The following is a 15,177-nucleotide window of genomic DNA, read 5'->3' as shown; positions in this document are numbered from 1 at the left end:
CAGTAGCAGGGAGCTCCCTGGCTGGATCTGCTCCATATCTCAGTCCTTTGGTGGTTACACACAAATATTTAACTCTTACGTAGCTCTTAACCACCTGAGAGTGTTCTCCAACAAAACTATGAGCATTCACATCAGGGTTGCTGCCACCCAACATCACTTGCACAAGGTGCTACAGCTCAGTCACTTGACTCTATTCCCTTAATACTTACATTGATTTTAGAAGAAATTTGGTGTCAGTAATGTTAAAACCAATACAGACTTTTCTAGTGGACACAAAGCTCTGATTTGCACATCTAAAGTCATTCCAGCAGTACCCACTTGTCTGTAGAGACGCTCCCAGTTGTCCTGGGTCATCAGCCGGAACACAGAGAGGAAGGCCCAGCCAAAGTGGTCAAAACTTGTATAACCAAAGTCAGGATTTTTCCCAATCTTCTCACAGGTGTAGTTCTCTGGACACCCACTTCTAACCACAAAAGAAATGTTAAACAATACTTATGTGGAGATTCAGTTGAATCTGAATGCAACTAATACACGGCGACAAATAAAGATTTGTTCAGTTTGTCTGAAAAGAGGTTTCATTATTCCCCAAAATATTCCTGCCAGAAGGGCTGATTCATATCTGACCATCCCAGAAAACCATTTATCTAGTAAAGAAAACTAGACAGAAACCTTAGTTTGGGACTAGACAAAAACTCTTATTGATGTGGGATATGTCCTAACAAATACAGAGAGTGGGGAAAAATGGAAATGCCTTTATTTTTAAATAATTCACTAAGATGAGGAGAGGAGAATTTATTAATATCTAAAAGTCTTTAGTGATCTGTTCTCCTTCTCATTTTTATCATTCTACCTTATCATTATACTCCCAGTAGTTAGCAATAAAGTACATATAAAATTGGCTGCATTCTTGTTCTTCATCCTTTTTCTGGTGTGAAATATGTGGTTTTTAATTTAATAACACATCCATTGATCCATTTCTTTCTCCTGAAAAATCATCACCATTCTTTTAGACCAAAAATAAAACCTTAGTTCATCTGGGGGAAAAAATGAAGGAAGTACTAAAAGTGCTTTGTTCACTTACTTGTTACCTCCACTGTGCTCACACAGCAATATTTCAGAAGTGTCTTTCAATCTGAAGCATTGCTCTAATATAAAAAAATATGAAAGAATCATAAAATTAGAAGTTTTCAGTTTCTACAGCTTTCTGTAAACCAAATATCACTACACTTTATAAACACTCTGATGGATCAAACCTCTGTGAAAGATCCTTTCTCAACAGGACTGATTCTCAGCAGATCTGTCTCTCTGGCAATTTAAAATAAACAGTAACAATTTGCTGCACAACTAACAATGTAAAATTCTATTTGATCTTTGGCAAAAATAAGAATCTCTATGTAAAGTAAATAAAATCCATTACTTACAGAGTAAGTGATGGAAAAAATCATTCTCTGTGCAGTAACCCTAAAATTAATATCCCTGTGCAATGCACAGATAAGGAAGAAAATGCTTATAGAAAACTCAGTCCCTCCATCCCACAGATTGCTGATCTTTCTCCAAATCCAAGATTCACTAATCTCATATTCAGTTGTCCTAGAGACTTCATATTACTACTTGTGCAAATGGAAGGACAAACCTTGGCAGAAATACATTCAACTATACATTAACATGTCTGTGAAAAATCAATACATACATAGGAAGATACACAGATTATGTAAAGAGAGAAAAGAAAAACATTTACCTGCATCATTTGGTACATATATCTTGGCCTCCTTGCATAATGAGTCATTGTATCGATTTTTATCGAGGACACATTTGGATTTTAAATTTCCCATAAACAGCTGAAGGCCTATTAATGCAAAGATACTCAAGCAAAATACAGTCAGGATCAGCACATCCAAGAGCTTCCTAACAGACTCAACAAGTGAATTTACAATGACTTTCAGACCTAGGAAAATAAGATCCAATAACAGAGAATGTCAGAAAAGGAATGTAATGATGCTCCTATATGACAAGTCATGACAGATGCAGGTTTGTTAAAGACAAAGTATTGATGTGTGGCTTTTGCACTAAAATTAAACACCTTCAATGCTTCATTAATACTATAATTTCATAAAAAATCAAAATATATTTACAATTACATGGAAATTATAAAATTAATATATATTATGACCATGAGATATACTGTAATTTATAGATTTTCAAGCCAATTTTTGCAGTTGGACTCTGAAGTCATCCTTGGTACCCTAATTAAGGACACAACTTACAAAAAATATTGAATTCTGGATGGCATATACAACACACTGTCCAAAGTATTACATACAATCTAGAGAGTGGCTGTGGTCAGTAAGGAAACAAATTAAAGTTTCTCAAAATGTAAAATCAACATTCTGGGAAATAAACCAGACAAAGATTAGCTAATGAGGAAGAAAATGAAACCAGAAATATGGTGGTTTAGGTATATTATGTTAAGAAAACATATTACATACAGTGGGTTGCTCCAGGAAGACAAATCAGAGACAAAGGCACTGGGCTAAATATAAATGTACATCAGTAATGGGATAGAAAAATAATAAAATAATAATGCAGAATATAAATTTGCCTTTGTCATTTGAAGGAAAAATGATTTAAAAAATTGTTTGGATGCTGCTGAGGGTGCAAAACAGTCATACCTTGGGGTCACAAAAAGTGACCAGAGAACTGGAAGATAAAAACAGGAGTGGAATTAGAATTTGCCTTCTGGTGAAGCAGAGAGAAAATCAGTAAGGTGTGTTGTTCCTTACCTGGTATTACTGAAATAGCTTTCAAGGTCCTCAGTACTCTGAAAGTTCGAAGAACTGAAACATTGCCAACACTATGAGATGCAGCCAGGTACCTGCAAAATTAACCCACACTCAACTGAATGACCAAGATGGAGCTTTTCAAAGCATTTTCTTATGGAGCAGGCAGTAATGAATTCACTGCAGAAAATACAGCCTAAGATACATGCCTAAAATTAGGAATCTAAGTCCATTTCCAGGCATGGATTAAAGTAGTGGGGCTTTGGAGCAGTGCCTCTGAAAAGAAATACAGTAGGTTCCTACTTTGGGTGGATTTGGATGCTGTGACTTTGGAAGATTTATCCATCAAAATGTCAAATAAATATAAAACTGCCAATGTCATAACCACACTCTTAGACTTCTCTCATCAAAATACATGTTGAAGCTATCTCAAAACAAAATACACACAATAGAAGGAAGTTGAGCAACAGTAGATTTATAATGTGTTTATTCTGTACCACATGGGGCTCTCTAACCTTAAACAGTCAGTGAGAACTTGAGTATTGCAACTTGTTTCAATTTTAACATTTCAACAATTAGAAAATTTCATCAAATCAGTATTTTAAAGCATTGCATAGTCTATACAGCCCTTTAACATGTTATCCCAAATTTTCTAAGACTTCTTTATGTCAGATAGGATATGAATTGTGACTCATCTCATGACAAGCTCATAACTGGTAACAGAATTCCTTAAAAAATAAAGTCTCAATAAAAAAATCTGAGACAAAAATGGTTGAAAAGGCAACCTCCCCCTCAAAGCATGACTTTGTCAGCAGCAGATCAGAGCACATTGGCTTTGCCTAGTCTTGAATAATTAAGACTGAATAATTATCAAGTACCCTAAGCAATATTTACACTTGAGTTAGCAGGTGAGTTCATTTCTAAATAGTTTTCTTTGTTGTACTATAAGTCATGGAAAAAAACAGGTGGAGGTACTATACTGTAAAATTGAACATTAATTAATTAAGGATGCAGGTAGGGAAAAAGGACCATAAATTAAATTTTTTATGCACCTGTTGGACTGTCTTGTAATAATTGCAACTATGAGTAACTATCTAGTGATAGATGCTGATGATCAACAGTGTTCAAGCTCCTTAGGAATTCATTATTACCCATAAGAATAATAGTTCATATAAATATTGATGTGTGTGATGACACATGGGTACATATCATCTATTACTTACAAATGAGGAAAAACCTACCTGTAGTGCTACAAACTACTCCCTTCTTTTTTATTCTGCCACCTGAAAACTTCATTTGGTGCCTTTAGCTCTCATTGTAGGATGAAAAATATTATTTATTCTCTTTTTGTCTCTGTGCTGTACACTTCAACTGTGTTCCTGCTCTGCAATTGTCCTTTCATGTGAGTTTTACTCTATGTAGTTTTTTGGTATGTGGAATTGCAGATATACATATTCACTGCAGCTTTTTTAATTCTGACATCTTTTGACATGAGAGGAGCAAAACTATACAAAGTTCTGAATTAAAGCAAAGTCTACACAGAGAAATAATGTGTGCTCTTCTTCTTTAGTCCTTACTCCTGATGTCTTCATTTTCTACCTCCTTCTCTGACCATGCCTGGATGCTGCAGTGGTGCTTTCACAAAGCTGTCTGTTTAAACTCCAACATCATCTTCCAAGCAAGTGGAGGCTATTCCAGAGCCCATAAATTTGTATGTAAAGCAAGGTGTGCTCTTCCTTGAGCATCATTTGACATTGAGATTTCACCAGTTATTTACCACCAAGTCATTCAACACCTTGTGCCCCATTTTGGACCCTTCTCAAATGAGTTTCATCTGATCCCGAGCACAGCTAAGATAACATAAAGGGGCAGGCTTGGTTTGGGCTGTTTATGCAATTACCTCTTGACAAAATTCAAATAAAGACTAAATTGAGAACAATCACACAGTTCTAAGATGAGCTTTTCATTTAGGTCTTAGTTTAAAGTCTGTTTTTCTCATTGCAGGCATGCAAAATGTTATTCAAGCACAGTTTAGCAGGGAGGATGCCAACAACTGTAAGGAATTTCAGCAACACCAAATGTTATTTTCTCTTATTTGTCCCCTGAGTGTAAAAGAAAAACTGAGTTTTACTTACATTACAATAATAATAGAAAAATCCAAGCAGTTCCATGGATCTCGAAGAAAAGTAAATTCATTCCAAACAAATCCTCTTGCTACTACTTTAATCAATATTTCAGTGGTATAGACAGCAGTGAAAACATGTCTGAGGAGGAAAGTGTATATTAAAGTTACAGAAATAAAAATATCAATGAGACTGATACACATTCAGGCACATTTCTATGTTTTCTCTGATTTAGTCCCTGCATGGAGATAAAGGTAGAAAATGTGAAGCAAAATAGGACAGGTTGCATTACTTTCAGAAGCATCATGGGGACAAGATGTCTTCCCGAATTTTAGTAAATTTTCCATATAAATCTACAAACACAAACATTCACATAAGCATATGATGCTATTTCTGGATGAAAGATAGCTCACATTTCCTTAAGGAACATTTTCAAGACTGTGTTTAAGTTCTAAAGCAGGCTGGGAAAGTTCAAAGCCTTACCCTTCTGGCAGAACAATAACAACAAAGATGTATTTCAGCCTGTTAAGTTTGCACATTTTATATATTTATTCTGACAAATGCACTACAACTGAAAGAAATCCTACAGAAAATTAAGTTCTCACCATGCTTACCCCAAAATAAAAGGAATTAAAATTACAGAACTTCTGAGGCTCCAGGCACATTTTCCAGATTTAATTCTGGAATATGAACTCAAGTTACACTGGATACAGTGCACAAGTACCAAAGGAAGAAAGACATTACAAATAAGTGGCTTCCTAGTGGGAACAACTGACTTAGGAGAGTCACCAGGAAACAGAGGAAAGAATAGAATGCATATTTATTCCTTTATAGCTTTTGCATGAGGCAACTACAACAGGCATTCAGGTTATTGTTGTAGAATGAAAGATATTAAGTTAAAATCCTGCTGCCCAGTCTCTCAGAAAGATTTAATCCTCAAAAGGAAAAATAGGCCAACCTCCTCTGTTACTCCAGATGGCAAAATTAGGCAAGGCAGAAAAAAGGGCATATGGTGAGAACCTCTAAGAAAAGGCACTGAATCTCCACAAAAGACTAGGTGATATAATAACAATCCTCAGCCTTCCTCAGGGGTCTATCCAAGAATTTTCAAGCCCCAGAATTAGACCACCACATTATTTAAATTTTTAGTCCTGCATATTAGTATCCTTGGAAAAAATAGTGAGCACATAGCCACTGAGGTACTTACTCAGTCCAGTTGGTTTCTACAAGGTGAGGGATAGTCATAGTCATACAATTGAGTAACACAGTAAATGTAATAATGCCAAGAAAAACTGTGAATAGTAAGTCAAGGAAAAAACCTCTATATTATACAAAATGAGGTTCATGCAAGTTGCTGATTTCCACACACAAACACCACACAAGCATTCATAAGATAACTTTTCATTTGAATATGTTCAGAATTTTTCATGTGTTTTCCAAAAAAACTTATCACAAATTATCCTGAGTTGGAGAGGACCCACAAGGATCACCAAAATCCAATTCCTATCCTTGCACAGGACCATCTCAAGAACCTCCCACCAAGATCAAATCTTCTCAGCTGGGTAAAATTCATGTTTTAAATATAAAAATGAATTCTCTGCATGAGGAGATGGTTTTAGAAGTTAGGACAGTAGTGGGACATAATATGTTTGACATGTTCAAATATGTTCACCTAAAAAGACTTACTTCCACTAGTTAATAATTCCAAATAAAAGCAGAAAAAGCAGAAACAGAGGAACAGAAATGACAGAAAATGGCACAGAACATTTTCATATTCAAATCATGGAAACCAATGAAAGGATATGAATGGATCAGAATTTTAATTGCCTTTTTTCTGACTGGATTAAAAGGACCAAATATAAACAAGGCAGGTGTGGCAGAAAATCGGAAAATGGTCCTCCTTTTATTTAACACCATAAAAGTCTATTAAAAAAAAAAAAAAAGATTCATAGTACATGAAACATTTGAATGAATTAAAAATTTGTGCCAAAATTACTTGTTGAGTTTTTCAAGTCTGCATCTAAAGCTATATCTAACTGCAGTTAGGAGCACAGCTTTCCTTTATTCTAACTTGGAGCTGTGACCTGATTATTCAGATTTTGGAGAAAAGCAGCTCTGTTGAAGTTCATTATTGCCTGAGAGGAAGAAACCATAATGGGAATGAATATGAAGAGCAAGTAATCATATTCATTTGGTCAAAGTAATTAAATTACTACTCTGGGACTGTAACAATAGTCTTAATACCTTACTCATAGACAGTGTTACAGGCGACAAGAGATTATTTACAAGATGTAGATTGTGTAGCACTGCCAAAATCCTGGACAGTCAAAGCAAATTTTTAATTTTGAAATATCTCTAGATTGTCACATAACACTGTAAATTCATTCTAAGCTAAGGTCCATGCAGCTCAGCACATTTGTCATATAGTAAAAATGAAATCTCTTGAATGAAAAACAGTTTCCTAACTTTAATATAAATTTCTTCAGCTCAATCAAACTTAGTTCTTCTTCATCAATAGTATCACTTTGATTACTTTAGAAAAAGGTATCTGGAAGATCAAAGTCTAAAGCATGTTCTCTGATAAAATTATTATAATCCAATACCTTGCTGGCATACATTAAAACAGCAGCTAGGACTGGATGAAATCTTCTGCTGTTCATATCAAGTCTTCTTTGACAGTAGGAATAATTTAATTTAAGTATTTAATTTAGAAGGGATTCCTAGACTATCTACTTTATACACTGCTATAGTCAGCATCACCAACCACTTTGGAATACCATGGAGTATGTGCAATATAAAGATGGAACAACAAACAAAGTCAGTGAGACAAAGTTACAGAAAATTAATTTAAGACAGAAAATTAATTCAATGAAAGTATATAGGTTTGCTACACAAAGTAATGGAAATATCTTAAATGTGCCTCTCTTAATTTGTATAGTATTTGTAATTCAGTGAAAGCATCTGCAATTCCAGTGTGACTGACTGTTGGGCAGGCACTGTTTACACAACAGGGAGCTCAACCCCACAGGCATCAGAGAAACTGCTCTGGAAAACAAAGCATCACTAAGCCCAGAACATATTTACTATTAAAGTGCACCATTCACATATCATGTTTTCATAATTAATTTTGATTCTTGACTGGAATTTAAAATACATCTTCATTCCATAATACAGAGCATACCTTACAACTCTCCCCCAAAAGCTGTCAGTAATGTTCAAAGCTCTGTCAACAGAGCAACCAAACCCCAGCACCTCCTGAACAGAGCTTTTACTATCCCTTAAGAGCTCAGCAGGAAAAAATAAAAATTAAAAAAAAAGTTTTGGGAAGTTTTAACCTTGTGATCACTGTAGTATGGATCAAAATCCTCCAGGGGTTCCCCAACCAGCTCTGCAGGAATGTCCCCATACAGAGATGGCAACGTTTTGCAGATTTTCAGGTCAAGCTGAGGAGTAAGTTTATCTTCTTCAACTCCTTGTTCTTTAGTCTCCTTAGTCTTCTCTTTAACTTTGATTTGCTCCTTTTTTTTGTTGGCAATCCTTTCCTCGATTGCTGCCAAGGACTCAGGGGTGAATCGTCGAAATCTGTTAGCTTCTGATGGCCAAAACAAGGGATCCATTTTTCCTTCTGACTGTTTGTCTCCAGTACTAGAGGTAACTTAAGAAAGAAAGCTCTTGACAGTTACAGAATACCAGAAATAACACACTGCTTTAATATCTATTAGATAAATTATTTTTTACTGCTCTGAAACTCTGTGTCAAAATAGAATAAAATAGAGTAGAATATGAACAGACTATTTCAATTGAAAAGAGTCTACAATGACCATCCAGCCCAACTTCTTGACTATTGTAAGGTCTTGGGCACTGCCCAAGTGCCTTTTAAACACTGACAAGCCTGGGGCATCAACTACCCACCTAGGAAACCTGTTCCAGTGTCTGAGCGCCCTTTTGGCAAAGAAACGTTTCCTCATGTCCCATGTAAACCCCAGCAGTGTGGCTTTGGACCATTCCCATACATGTCCTATCACTGGATCCCAGGGAGAAGAGCTCAGCACCTCATTCTCCACTTCTCCTCCTCAGGAAGCTGTAGATGAAATCACTGACAGCCATGAGGTCACCCCTCAGCCTCCTTTTCCCCAAAGCAGACAAGCCCAAAGCCCTCAGCAGCTCCTTGAAGGGCTTTCCTTCCAGCCCTTCCACCAGCTTTGGTGCCCTCCTCTGGACACACTCAAGGAGCTTCTCATCCTTCTTAAATAGCAGGGCCCAGAAGGGCACACAGTGTTCCAGATGAGGCCACACCAACAATGGACACAGGAGGACAATCACCTCTTCTGACCAGCTGGTCCTGCTGTGTTTAAGGCACCCATGACATAAGGCAAAACCAATGAGAAGTACTTGGATTTAGAAGGATGAGTAATGAAAACCAGACCCAATAAAGATCAACTACTTAATCTGGATCCCCCCTGTGCAATTCAGGTTACAAAAGAGAAACTTTTTTTCCTTTGCCTTTCCAGCTTGGAAGCATCAAGATCACACTCTATCACAACTCTGACAATCATCTAATCTTTTTCTCGCTGTAAATTAAAGTATCAGCAGCCTTGCACCTCTGTTACTCCTCTTCTGTACTTCCTGAAAACAGAATTAAGTTTCACATGTCCCATCTCTAAGACTCATCAGATCGATCCCTTCCACAGCAAGGCCAACACCAAATTCAGCTCAAGGCTTTGTCCAGTTGCATTTTCAATTATTCTGCTTGAGGTTTAAATCCCTGACAAAGGGGAAGGGTGGCAATGAGAAGCACTGAGGTGACAAGGCAAATACTGTAAGTATTCAGTTACTAATGCCCAAATTTACCACAGAACTGTAGATGACAGCAATTTACATGACACCAGATCTCATCCACAGAAGATGAAAATATTGACCCATTACAGAATGATTTGTCCTTTGTGACTCACGTCAAAACCAATTACTTCCATTTAATAAACAATTTTGGTCACTGCCAAGTCCTTAAAACACTCTGCATTTTTGATTGCTGAGGTCCAGCTGTGCTACTCCTTGTGAGCTCGCATCTGGACCATGTCAGAGAATCAATATTCTCTTGCAATTACAGCTCTCATCTTCAGATGCAGATATCTTTATTTTAAAAGAATATACAAGCAAAAATGATTGTGTAATGATTTTGTTGGGGTTTATGGGACTTGAGAGGGGTTTTTTTTTCCTCCTCTGGGACTTTCCAAGCACGTTCAGATCTGATCAGGAACCGCAACTCAGAGATCAGAATTTACCATGGTAACAAAATGGAAGTATATAACCAAAGAACTGTTACTTTGCCAAACCACACAGACCCATTTCCAATCGAAAACTCAGAAGATAAATTGAAAATCGAGATTTTTTTTCTTTTTTAATTTGCAATAACTCTAAGAAGACCAATTTATCTTCAAAGTGGTTTTAAGGACAATAGAGAAACTCAGCTTTTAGGGAACTACGTCAACTGAAATAAATTAAGCAAAGAAAATGGTTTTAGCAAATGCAAATATCAGTTTTGTATTAAGGATTTCAGAGCTGCATTTAAAATAATAATAATAATAATAAAAAATAAGAATGAGACAGAAGTATTGATCAAGAGCAAAAAGATGCAACACCTTCCCTTCAGCAACTGTGACAAGAAGTCATAATTGGATAAACTTCCATGGACGTTCATGAGAGGATTTCTTCAGCAGACCTGTACCAGAAATGCACTGTGCCCACATGGAACAGAGTTCCTGGCCTTTGATCAACTTCCAAGTGTTTATAGATTGTGACTTGGATTAGGAAAAAGGAAGCTAAGAAGATGTGACTGAAAAATACTTCTAATATAAAGGCCTATAATTATATTAAAAAGACAGAGTGACTACTTGGAATTCCTGAGGCTCAGCTAAACTCAACCACTTCACCATATACTACTGAATTAGTTGGATTTTTAAGGGAAGGCACTGAGGTAAAGTGTTACTCTGAGAAATAATTTCAGGTTTTGTATGGGACAAAAAAGCTGCCCCAGTAACTGGGAGAGAAGATACAGAACAAATTTTCTTAGCATCAGATTTATTCTAGAAACTGAGAGAAGAAACTTGGGTGTGTGACTACAAGTTAGTGCAAAGAAATTGCAGGTCAGTTTGTACTGTGTCAATATGCTGCTGAGGCAGCTGCAAGATTACAGCTCAGATCTGTTAATTTCCAGTGTAACAAATGAAAGAAATTTGCATTTAAATTAAATTAAGAGCTGGAAATCCTACAACAGGTTTTGGTATCTCTGGTGCTGTAGCAGAGACCAGTCCATCAGTAACAGATACAAATGCACTGGTACCTTCAGTTACTAAAGTGCCACTTTCTACAGGGTCAGGGATGCATTAACACACAGGATCAGGGATGCATTAACACATTTTTATTTTTAATTAAAGTGGAAATGACTTGGTTTTCTCATCTTGAGAGGAATTGCATCCAGTGTACAAAGCTAGGCATTGCTTGAGGTTAATCTAGTTGGCTTAAGGATGCTGTGAAAATGACATAGAATATTTTTATGTCAAAACCCAAGGAATTCCAGATATACTGATGAAATTTAGTGAACAAACGACCTGCAAGGTACTAAAAAGGGATAAAAAAAAGTCATTAAGTGAAACAGACAATGAGCACTACTAAAGTACAATTTTTCACTAAAATTCCTTAAGATAAAGGATATTTCTAGAATAGGAAAGCAATGTCAAAAAATGAGTCTGTTAATACAAGGTTTGAGAGACGTGAATTACAAAATGCTTGCTGGGGTACTGACTAATCAGTAGAGATGATAACTAACAAATTTAGACTTTTGGATTGGAAAGCAAAATACAAATTCAAGCCTTATATGCAACTCCTTGATTTGACTCCATTTGTATAAATTTCAGAACTCTTTTTAGCTCCCTAAAAGCACAGAGTTCCTTTTAGATGCAGCCATCAAACTACTCACCATAAGATATCAACAATCCCCAAATGTAGAATTGAAACTGATAAAGCTGCTCAGTAAAATACTATAAAAGTTAGTAAGGGGCATTTATGAGATGCTTCTCAAAATAGGAAAATTAGTAGGAATGTAAATATAAAAATGTCCCTATTTGTGTTTCAGTCTAGTTTTAGCATGGATTATAACCGATTCTGAGTGCCAAATTACTCACATCTACTCCCTTGTCAAGGGCCACCAACTGAATATTTCCTGTGAGCACCTGGATCTGGAAAAAAAATAAAGAGTAAGCCAACTGTAGTTTGGTTTTAGTGTGCATTTAGTATAGTCTTCCACACAGGAATAAAGAATAAAATGTGTTCACCTCTTCACCTGAAATAAGGAAAAAAAAAGAGAAAGCAGCTCACAGCAACACCTTATGAAACAGGACAGGAATTCCCTATTTTCTGTTCCGTACCTTGCCAAAAGCTTCTGCTACACCTATTCAGTTTCAATAAACAGAAAAAAATTTCTGTTTCTGATCACCATTTTATTCTATTTAATTGACAGTGACGGTGAAAAGATCTAACAGATTTAATCCTCAATAAAATCCAACTTGGACATTTTAGAGGACTACTGGTTTTTCTAAAATACAAGGCCATTTCTTCCACCCAGCACTTTGTCCCCCATTCTCCACTTTTCACTTGTCACCCCATCTCAAGGAAAAGTTTGTGTTTGGATGGGTTGGATAAATATCTATCAATGCAGTTTTTTTGGAATTTTTTTCCTACCAGTGCAGTTTTTCAGCGGTTTTATTTTTAACATGTGTAAAAAATAAGAGAAAGATAATATAATATAATATAATATAATATAATATAATATAATATAATATAATCACTCATTACTTCCAAATTCAGAAATTTGTGTAATGGGCTAGACTAGAAAAAAATCACTCACCAGTATTTTTGTGAGAAAAACATTCCAGACATGTGTAGGTAGAGAAATTTTTCTATGTCAGGTTCAGTGTAAATAAGATTAGATAATTCTAAAGAAAATTTGAGGAATACTCTGCATGAGGTGATAAAACAGAGCAGTCAGTAATTAATATGATAATAATTAATATGACAATAATTAATATGACAATAATTAGTAGTAATTAATATGACAAATATATCAGTAAAATGTTTCCCTGAGACATGTTAATTATAGGAAGAGCTACATGTTTACAGCAATGTAGTGGTTTTACATTAATGACAGATTTTCTTACAGAGATGCTCCCTGTACCTAAAATAAAACCACATCTAATACTTGGAAACATATCTGCATATATTTTATTTATATACAGACACACATATGTATAAATATATCCCCAAATATTCTGATCAAATAGACATAGAATTAAATCAAAATAATCAGCAATTGAGTTTTCTCTAGTATACAAATACTTCGCAAAATCAAAATACTTACAATATCCCCTTCAAACAAGACAAGCCTTCACACAGATTTCTGAAGGTAATGTTGGCTGGCTGTTATCTCCAAGGAGACACAAAGTCTTGGTTTTTCTCACCTTCACCTTTCCATTCCCAACAACATCATTCCTCCTGAGCCAGCTCCCATGCAGAAAGTTTTCTTTGTAGTAGGATGCCTGTGGGAGGGATGGAGGGAGGAGCTTGTTTGCATTTCTGAAAACAGTAAATGAAATTTTGTGCTCTCACTGACAACACTGTAAGAAAGGGAAAAGTGCTTGGGTAATACTTTTGAAGAATAATCACCTAAATATTAATTATTATTTTCTTTCTGTTTAAATCATAGCTATATTTATTAAAAGCAAAGATGGATTTTTCTTCAGTTGGAAATATATGTGTAAAATGGTAAGAAAACAAAAGGTTTCCTATCTCACATTTCATTCTAAGCTTTTAACCATGCAGTCATGCATTAAATATTGGCACAAAATTTGTCTTTCATTAAAAGCTTTTGGTTAGAAATTGGAGCGAATATTACTACTTTTCATTCATTCATTTTCACTTTATATTATTCTCTGTCTCTGACATATGTTCATTATATCTTATACAGGCAAAATCTGAAATTCAAATATACTATCTGTTATACCCAAGGCCAGAGCCCAAAATACATTCAATATCATATCATAACATCCAATAAAACCTACAAACCTTGTCTTAGCAAAATGAAAATCACAGCATTTATCCTCATATACTAAATTACTTATTTTTTTTTAAGTGGTGTATAAAGCCTGCTGGCAACAGGTCCTGGACAGTAACACACATCCACGTTCATGGTAAGCCCTAATGGTAAGTACAGTTATTTCTCCTAATTACATCAACAGAACCCATTACTGTCTGAAATTTCTTTTCTTCTTTATTAAGTAGAATATAAATCTTTCCTATCATTTTTCCTGATGACAAGAGAGCTACTCTGGGTTTTGCAGGAAGAATTCTACTGAAGGAACTACGCTATCCTTAAAAGCCAGGCAGCACTAATGCACACAAAGAAACAAACAGTGATTAAACACTTTTCTGGATAGCTACAACTGCAGATGGTTTTAAAAGAAATAAAACTCTAAGTGTTCTGTGGTGCAAGCAGCAACAGGACATTTTAAGTACCAGTGTAAGTTATTTTTCTAGAAAGCAAGATTATGTTCTCAAGACAAGTTCAATTAAGAGAGCAGAATTTTCAAGATCACTCAAGCATCACTCTACAAAGGCACTACATTTACAATGCTGTTCCACTAAATGCAATAAAGATCCCTACCTGCATGTATTTATTCTGCTGTATCTTCTCCATCCATCTGGCCCTGTGAAAAATGAGGCACAGGGGATCAGCACAGACCTCAACACAGCAAAAAGGATTGCACTCCTTCTGGACACTGTAATGTTTGAAATCCAAAAAGCAAGAGCTCAGAGAAGATTTTTTATCTGCAGTAGCTTAGGACTTGCAGCTAACCACAAAACACTCAGACAAGTTACTTCTCTTGTGCTACAGTGGAAAATTTCCTTTCTCCCATTAGGAAGACAGTTTCTTACAGTGGGAGAGGGCAGAAAACCAGCCTCAGAGTAACAGCACTCTCTTCTTCCCTTTTTCATTCATTATTCCTGTGGAAATAGGAGGAGAAAAATTGAGGAAATAAAAAAGCTGACGTTTAACAGCAAAAAGATAATGTTTGTTATAAAAGTTACTAAAATTAGATTCATTACAGAAATTACTGGTAATTTATTCACCATGCTCTTGACGTGGATCTATTTCCTCCATTAACTGCAAAGTACAGCCCTTTTCTTTTTCCTTTTTATTGCCAGAGCACAAGACAAATATTTCT

The 15,177-nt window shown here is 35.7% G+C and overlaps 1 protein-coding gene across 1 annotated transcript in view; it reads right to left on the bottom strand.

Annotated features, from left to right (window-relative positions):
* Positions 1–8,517, bottom strand: part of LOC131096699 (sodium channel protein type 5 subunit alpha-like) — a 32,590-nt gene extending 24,073 nt beyond the window's left edge. Inside the window, 8 exon segments of the mRNA XM_058045229.1 lie at positions 319–463; positions 1,082–1,145; positions 1,703–1,945; positions 2,781–2,872; positions 4,913–5,041; positions 6,108–6,194; positions 6,705–6,823; positions 8,236–8,517. Of these exon segments, the coding sequence (XP_057901212.1) occupies positions 319–463; positions 1,082–1,145; positions 1,703–1,945; positions 2,781–2,872; positions 4,913–5,041; positions 6,108–6,194; positions 6,705–6,823; positions 8,236–8,517 (1,161 nt within the window).
* Positions 8,518–15,177: the final 6,660 nt, after the last annotated feature.

This window comes from Melospiza georgiana, chromosome 1 (assembly GCF_028018845.1).
Source record: "Melospiza georgiana isolate bMelGeo1 chromosome 1, bMelGeo1.pri, whole genome shotgun sequence".
Taxonomy (NCBI): domain Eukaryota; kingdom Metazoa; phylum Chordata; class Aves; order Passeriformes; family Passerellidae; genus Melospiza; species Melospiza georgiana.
Note: the sequence above shows the minus strand (reverse complement) of the source record. Positions and strands in the feature narration are given on the sequence as shown.